Consider the following 8,818-nt stretch of genomic DNA (forward strand, 5'->3'; position numbering starts at 1 on the left):
GTGTACTCAGTTCCTGCAGCTCATTTCAGCATTGATTTGCTTTGGAAGCATTAGTAGTTGCAATAGCCTAAAGTGCAGCAAGTAGAATAAATGGTATTCATTTAAACTTAAAGTCTATTTATTCTTATAGTGATCAATGTCTACCTGTGAACATACACTAAAGCAACCTACATCTGTCAGGGTGGTTATGAGAATATGAGTTATGAGAGCTGCCATACCCAAGAAGTTCAAAATATGACCTTTTGAAGCCTCCTTTAGATGAATATATAAAACCTGATTGTTTAAATTTTTTGTGTTGTTATTTTGTTGTTAAGTAACATGTCATCCATAATATCAACAATATGATAGTTTAATGTATCTTGTTTTTAAGATCTAAATAGTAACCTAATTATAATCTAGTTAAAAAGTGACTCAGTTTTTTGTTCTCAACTGACTATATTGGCTAGATTGACTGTATATACTATGCTGAATATGCTGTCTTTGCTGAGTTTGTTGATTATGCTGAATATACTGAATATGCTGAATATGCTGTATGCTGAGCATGCTGACTAAGACGACTCATGCATTATTAATTATTAATGAGTAGATATGCTAGTCTAGTACTATCCATCTTAAATACTGTTCTTTGTGAAAGACTGCTTTGAAATACTTAATATTTTTTAAAGCTGATGTATGCTGTACCTTATTGTGCATACCTCTTATACCATTTTAATATATGTGTGAACTTCAACTAGAAATAGCGCTATTGAACTTAAGTTTATCAAGATTTTGTCAGATCTATAACTCGCATAAGAACAGTCAAGAGCTGCAACTTCTAGTGTATTAGGAATAATAGAGCAACCCTTTATGACCAGAAAAGTGTGCAAACTGTTTCCATGTCTCTTTTAAATCATGCATTAATATACCTAGTGGCATAGTGATCTAGAATGCTCGGCTGGCAAACAACTAGTTGGAGTTCATATCTTCATAATGGTCACTGGTTGTGACCAGAATGACATCCAACCTTAGATTGTTCACTGCAACTTGGCATGTCTCCAGTCATCGAGGTTCCTTTGCCGTTGTAGTCAGACATGTCCAGCTAAGATCACAGAGTTATTGTTTATACGACGATGCTATTAAAAACACTTGTAGCCTCTGCTTGCGTTAAGCTAAGCAGACATCGTACACGATCTTTGAAAGATTGCTCACATAGTAGACCTTTAATTGCAAGTTTTCTATGAAAACCCAAGTCAATAGTGTTATCACCTGGAAAACTATTTCCGCATATGACATAAGCCTGGTAGTATAGAGCTTGCGTACAATAAAGAAATGATACCAATCATAAAGTTCCACTTGATTTCTACTAAAATCAATAAGCTAGGCAAATGAAATCACGGGCTCCTATTTGCCACAACTGAAGATGTGTAGGTGTGCCTCAATCAGTTGGCAGTTTGCATACTCTAAGGCTGCGCATCCTTCAGGATGGTCACAAATAGTTTCATCTGTTATTATGCACTTTTGGCTTTTTTCTTCACGTTGTCAACAATCATGCTGAACTCAATTTTTCATAATGTCGTCACATTCGCTGGCGATGTGGGTGCTGGTGTACGACAAAATGAGACAGAAGAAATCTCCAACTCAGAGGTTCTTATCGTTATGTCACAACTACCGGAAGTTGTGTCGATAGTCACTGCCATCTTCATCGTAGATGAGTATGGATACAAGGTAAGATTGTGGCTGGCAGAAAACCTTGAAATGATTGAGTGGTTTTATTACATGTAGCTTGGTTTTATAAAGAAGAAAGCCTTAGGTACTCCGGCAGCACTCCAAGTCAGCGTATTCCATGAGACTATTTGCACTATATTGCTAAATATAAAGCAGTTATTTAGTCAGACTGATGAGATACAACAAACAACACGCTATAAGTAAACAATGCTGACCTGCTGTTGGTTGTCAGCTATAGTTTTTTGGATTTTATTCTGCTGTCTTATCTGGTAGAATTCTGATACACCTTTGAAAGCTTTATTGAAATTGCAGACGTAGTTTGTTAAATTGCTTGCACAGCTTATTTAAGTTTATATACGATGGTAAAAACTAAACTTGCAAAACTGTCAATGATACAAAAAATTGAATACTTCAAGTATACTAGCAACCAGAGTGTCATAGTACATGTGTAGCGCCTGCCACGGGTTGTTGTTAGATAGAGGCCAAACCTGGTGTCAGGATGGTGTAGTACACGGACTCTACCTACTGTCAGGTTGTTGTAATACATAGGGTATACTTGCTGCTAGGCCAGCATGATACATGAGCTGCACCTGCCCCCAGGCTGTCATGGTACATAAACTACACCTGCTGGCGTGGTGTTGTAGTACATAGATTACACTTGATGTCAGGCAGCACATCGCAATAGCTAAAGAATAAAGTTATATTGAGGGTCCAACACATACATGTACACTTGAAGATTATGAAGCTGCCTATTAAAATGTACAATATTTTCTTTTAGTTTACCTACAGACTGCCACTACTAGGACTGTCAGCAGCAGCAGTGATGACTCTGCTGCCAGTCTTTGACAGCCATTTGCCTTTGCTAACAAACTATCTCGGAGCAGCCATATTTGGATTATCTGGAGGAACAGCTCTCATATTTTTAGGATCTCTCTGCCATGTCATTCAACATTCAGGTAAAAGCGTTTCTACATAATGCTCACACAAAGGGCACAAGTAAACTACACAAAACTTAAAAATGTAATCGTACTGCTTTTAAGTGTGAAGATGTCAATGGGAAATTTTATTAGAAGCTTGGACAAAAGTCAAAATCGATATGCATGTAAGTAATGGAATAATAATGTGATTTCACTCAGACGCCACTATATGGCTATACAGCTAACAACATATCAACCTCTGGGTCTCTCCTGTTTCCCCTTTTGTCTACAGTTTGTATGCATTCTTCGCATTTTCATAGAAATTTATTCAGTTTTTTGCTGAATAAAACCTTCAAGTTATATATCATTTGTATAAAAGCATCTCTTGCACAAGAGACCAGAAACTCTGTCTTTATTATAAACCAATGAGAGCTTCTTCAAGTAACTTGTATGTAAGAAAACTACACAGGATCAGTTGTTGTCAGCATGTTAAAGCTGTAAGTGTAACATTACACTAAAAGACTGTATATAAGTCTTGAAACCCAGATTTCATCCACAAACATCAGGACTTGTTATAACAGGATTTATAACAGGACTTCCTTTTAGAGGGAAGGACACAAGTTCATATATGCTATAACAGCTACTGCTAAATTACCTGCTGCCTATATCCTCTTAGACCAAGTAGATCATAGCAATTTAGTAATTACCTGTTAACAATAGGGCTCAGGGGGTTCACTCTCTTCTATTCATCCCCAAGGGCTAGTCTGAGATGTTATAAAGTGCACCCTTTCTACTGACTTACACATTAATGAAAAACTACCCCTTATCACTTCATCGCCACAGACTAATTGCCCCCTTTTTTGCTCATGAATACCCTTTTCCATTGTGTGGAACTCAATGAGACAGGTTTGGTCCCTCTCAACTGCACTAAGCAAAAAAAAACTTTTCTATGAAAACACTCTGGAGTGTCTGTTCACCACAAAACACCCCTAAAACATGTTTTTTCGTCACGCCCTTGAGGATGAAAGTTGAGAGGGAAACTCCTGGGCAATAGGGTTGTGATGTATTAGAACTGCACCGCGTCACTGTAGTGCAGTAAGCAATAATTTTGCAGTAAATTACAACTTTCTAATGACCAGTAGCCATTTGCTGTTACTGAAACTGCAATCCTACTGTAATCTGCCCACTGCGCTCTGCAGTATATTTGCTTCCATGATGCATTACCTGAAACCCACCAATTCATACACACTGCGAATATGTATTCTTCACTACATGTTTGCTGCAACATTGTATTAATATCCAGGTGACACTGTAGATCAACTGACACTGCTGACTTTCCAATCATCTGTACTGCTTTGTACAAACTTGTCAGATGCAATATTCAGCAAGCTCATGAACTTGTACTCTAACTCCCATATCATTTCAGAATAGGGAGCCACGCATTATTACCACTTTGATCGATGAAATTGAGATCTTTGTATTGTATTTCCATTTACACTATATATTAAAACCATTGTAGATATTTATTTCAACTGCATTCAATGCGCTAATTGTGATCAATCTGTTCACATCTCACAATTTTGTTGTGATTGCAACTGAGTCAACTCAATACTTGATTATGTAAAACGTTTTCTCAAAAATGTGCTGGGCATGTATGCACAGTGTAATGTGCTAAGCATGTATGTACAGTGTAATTTGCTAGGCATGTATGTACAGTGTAATGCAAAAGTTTCCATTGCATTTAACACTCCTAATTGTGCACTAGCAACAATCTTATTATATACAGCACATTGCGCAGTACGCAATACCACCACCGCAGAAATACTGCATAATACGCATTAGTAAATAGTATGTACTGTATGTATACTGCATACTGTGCAGTAGCAAAAGAACATATTGCAATTATAGTGCATACAGCATGGCTATGACATGTTTATTACTGCAGTGCTAATGCAACTACCTAGATATCTAGGCTAAACACTACTGCAACTGCAATGCATTTGACATCTAGGCATCAGTGAGTAGCCTACTTATCAATGCGCAGTGATGATTTTTTTGTAATGGTCCCAACCCCGGTTAACAAGATATTTACACGGTTAATAAAATGCGAAATTTACACAACAAACTAAAACCCTTTGCTTGGATCAATCTTTACTATAATAAGAACCACATCTGTTCATCTGTCTGTCTGTCCAAAGTCATACAATTGGCGTTAGGAAAAAGTTTCAATCACGCGGGAACTGAACCCAGATAATCAGATTCCCAGCCAAGCACACTACCATCTCATCCACATTTCTACAACTAAGAATAATTGTACACATACTTATTACACACTGACTGCCAGCGTACTCAAACATGTATATAAATATATAAATAGTGCTGCCTCTGTTATGAACTATCTTTATGTAATGCTGACTGCATATGAGAACTTGGGAATATTTTAGCCTTGTCTCTCTCACCCTGTAGTTAGTCCTTATGGGCATATTAACAAACTCTTATAAACTGCTGGTGCTTAAGCTACAGAATACCTTGACAGTATTTATCACACATCAACAGGTTTATTTTATCTCTCATCATCAATACTTGTCTTTCTCTAAACTATTTTGCCCATTTGTAAAAATTTTTCTGGCTTAAACTGTCTTCTTCATAGAAACTCACCATTCTTCTGTAAAACTCGCTGGGTATACATCTTTCAGGTATAAAATAATTAGATAGCTGATCTTCGTTCAACTTTGGAGCATGTGTCTTGGTCAGCCATTTTGAGAAATTATAAAACAATTGATCACGTGGCCACAAAGTTTCCAAAAAATATTATGTGAGTCATCGTTAGAGATTACATAACATTTCAAAAAATAGGCTTCTTCTTATAATAGAACTTTTTAACGAATAAATTTGATTTATTGATTGAATGGCAATCGTATTATATTAGCTTAAAGTGAAAAATCTTTAAAAACGACTAGACTATTCATTTGATCTACCAATTCAGGGCACTGTCAAGGGAAACTTTATTGCTAACTGGTCCGTTTATTGGCAGAAGCGGAAAAACTAACTACCAACTTTGGCAGAATGATCGCTGTCATGTTGGCTGGCAGAGCAGCGGGAACACTTTTAAGCAAAAATGATGGAGTGATAACCCATGGACCCGTTGTGGTGGCCATACTCTCTACTGTAGCTTTGGTTGCTTCTCTGTTGTGCACAGGCTATGAAACAGGTTTGTAGCAAACATAAAGTAACCTTGACCTTTTACTATTCGTCAGAGGAAACACCTGCTGGACTCTTATTAACATCGATGAGTGCAATGTAGCAGCTGGTTGCTTATGAACAACTAAATATAACATTCTGAAGATGGTGGGGATAATTTGACCAACTAAAATACAAAACCTTGAGATTAAACAAATCTATACTATTATTGGCCATGGCTCATCCGTCCGTCCGTTTGTCCGCTTTTCTATAGCAAACACAGAGAATAAAGATTGGCACAATATTGTGAGGCTTCAGAGTGTGTTACAACATGGCTGATTAGCTCAACTGGTTAGAGCTTCAGTCTAATAAGCCAAATATTATGGCTTTGAGTATTGTATTGGCTAATATTCTATTTGTCTGTTTAAGTGCATGTGCAGAATTTTGTGATTGTAAGAAAGTTTGCACATTTAAAACAACTGATAATGTACCTTTTAATAATGATGAGTCTGTGAGCCCTCTTGAGCGAATCTCAAATAAAGCTGATTCCAGATAGAAGGAATTAAATTAGAAATTCTAATTTGTATAATGAGGACGACTCATTTCAATGAATCAAATATACTCGACTTATTTCTCATTTGTCAATTACTGTAGAAAGGTTTATGAACGAATAGAGTGGTAGCTCTTATTCAGCTAGTTTAAATTTAATTGCTATATAACTGAAGTTTTCTGTTTCTTGTATTTTATCTTATAACTTTTGTAGAAGAGTTTTGTAAGATAAGTTTTTCAAGCAATATTTTTGCTAATGTTTGCTTTAATTATCATTTTAATAAAGGATTGAAAAAAATAGGATGATTATTTTTTAGAAATGTGTAAATTTATTACGTATAAATATTTATACATTAATGAGTGTATAAATATGAGTGGTTTAAAAATGAAGCAATTAATTTCAGTAGATGTATGAATTTATGTACCTTTAACAGCCTTCGCTATAGTTTAGTATTACCTTGAACTTACTGATATTCTCTAAGTTCCTTGAAATAATTTTTAAAAAAATGTTACGCTCTACATACTTTCTGTTGTGTACCGTATAAATATTGACTGTAATAAACTAGAGAAGTCCAAAAGATCAGATCAGGTGTGAGGTCTCAACAACTCCTGACACTAACTATGAACTTTCTATGAGTCCTCACAATGTTGTAGTCAAGCGTAAGGACTGTAACCCAAGGAGAGACTGGTTTCACACTTATGAGAGACAAGAAGTCCTACATCTAGTAGCCATTGTTCTTATACTGATTGTACACGAGACGTGTGTTTCATCTGAAGAGCTGGCAGCACGAGTTCTAGTATTGAATCCGACTAAACTCGACTGGAGCCAATCACAGTTTACTACCTACCTTGTAGCTGTGCTTCTTTGTCAAGGTAATTGTTCTGTAGTAGCTATGACAACCGCAATGAAGAAAAACATAATTTAAAACAAAAATCGGCTTGCGTGTGACCTTTAAAAAAAGCCATAACGATACGTTGAAAAAATTCTATTAAAACATGCATAAGCTTGTAAAATAAGTTATTTTTCAACTAAAATTATATATTGCAAAGCTTTGTCTTGTAACTCCGGCGCTTACAGCTGCTTTTTAATAAAATCAATAATTTCAACAAAGCCATGAATTTCTAGCGATTAACTGTCATGTTAGTAAAATAAAATAAGCACAATTAAATGCAATTGAAGCTCAAATTAATATAATGTAATATCTATATTTAGCTTTCACAAAACCATTTTGGTTTACCAACTGAAATGAACAGTGAAAACCTCAAACAAAATGCCAAGGAGTGCCACATGCTGTTATTGTGTCACTAGATATTGTTGATCATTCAGTCTCATGTGTACATGTAAACTTCCTGTGAGCAGAGTACATCTTAACTTTGTGTATTGGATTAACAGCTAATACATGGGAGGAATTTCAACATCAATACGTGGCATGTTATTTTTATGGTGTGCCAACATAGCTAAGGTTAGCTTTGAATATTTCGCTGGTAGCCAAAACAGTTCTTTTTTAAATTCATGAAACATATTACTCTTTCATTAAATGAAATTATACTTTTCACTGAAAGTCTGTTTTAAAAACTCTTTATTTCTCGGATTTTCTTATCATTTGTTTTGTAGGTCTTGGCAGCCTGCTGCTGATACCCATCATAGTCAAACAATTTGACCTCTCTGAACTGACTGCTGTCATGATAGCCATTGCGTGCAAAGCTATCTCATTGGCCCTCACAAGCTTCGCTATCGAATCATGGATGATGTATTTAACACTCCCTCTACAGATAGTAGATGGAGCTTGCCTAAGTTGTCTTCTCACCATTCTTACCAGACTTGCCTCACACAAGGATATCAGAAGGATACTATGCCTTACATTTATCTTCCGGATTATTTTGGAAAGTCTTGGATCACGCTTAACCCTATTCACTGCAACATGGTTAAATATCAAGTTATACAACAGCGCTTTTGGTGTGTTAGCCTTTGCTATGGTTAGTACTTTTGCTGGTGCATTATGGGTATCAGGAAACCTAAAAGCGTACAAGCACCAAACTTTGCTAGAGAATATAAGCTTAACGGAAGAATGCGAAAGCTCTGAAGATATAATGGCTAATGATTGGTTGCTAAACGCCTGTGACGATGAAGTACGATGCATTCTGACAGAAGGGGAGACAAATTCTAATGCGATACCTCCAGAGAGTACATGATTAGCTATACTTGGTCGTTTCCTTCAGTTAGCTCAGAGTAACGCTGATAAACCTTTACTGCTGCCTTACAAGACTAAATTCATGAGAGGCAGCAAGATGAACGGATGACTGGTGGGGGTCCGCTGTGTTCAGACCTTTTGGAAACATGTGATGAAAGTTTTGGCTGACATGAATATCTATTGCTAATGCTAGTGGCCAATTGCCAACAGCGATTGACTATTGTCAATGTTATTCGTCAACTGCAGATGAATGTCCATTACTAAAGCTGGCTGTAG

At 36.4% G+C, this 8,818-nt stretch overlaps 1 protein-coding gene across 1 annotated transcript; it reads left to right on the forward strand.

Annotated features, from left to right (window-relative positions):
- Positions 1-1,527: 1,527 nt before the first annotated feature.
- On the forward strand, positions 1,528-8,543 carry LOC137388032 (uncharacterized). The gene is made up of 5 exons (XM_068074552.1): positions 1,528-1,704; positions 2,483-2,660; positions 5,656-5,832; positions 7,005-7,223; positions 7,966-8,543. Exons 1-5 carry the CDS (start codon positions 1,528-1,530, stop codon positions 8,541-8,543), a joined length of 1,329 nt encoding a protein of 442 aa, XP_067930653.1.
- Positions 8,544-8,818: the final 275 nt, after the last annotated feature.

Source organism: Watersipora subatra, chromosome 1, assembly GCF_963576615.1.
Source record: "Watersipora subatra chromosome 1, tzWatSuba1.1, whole genome shotgun sequence".
NCBI classification, from domain to species: Eukaryota; Metazoa; Bryozoa; class Gymnolaemata; order Cheilostomatida; family Watersiporidae; genus Watersipora; species Watersipora subatra.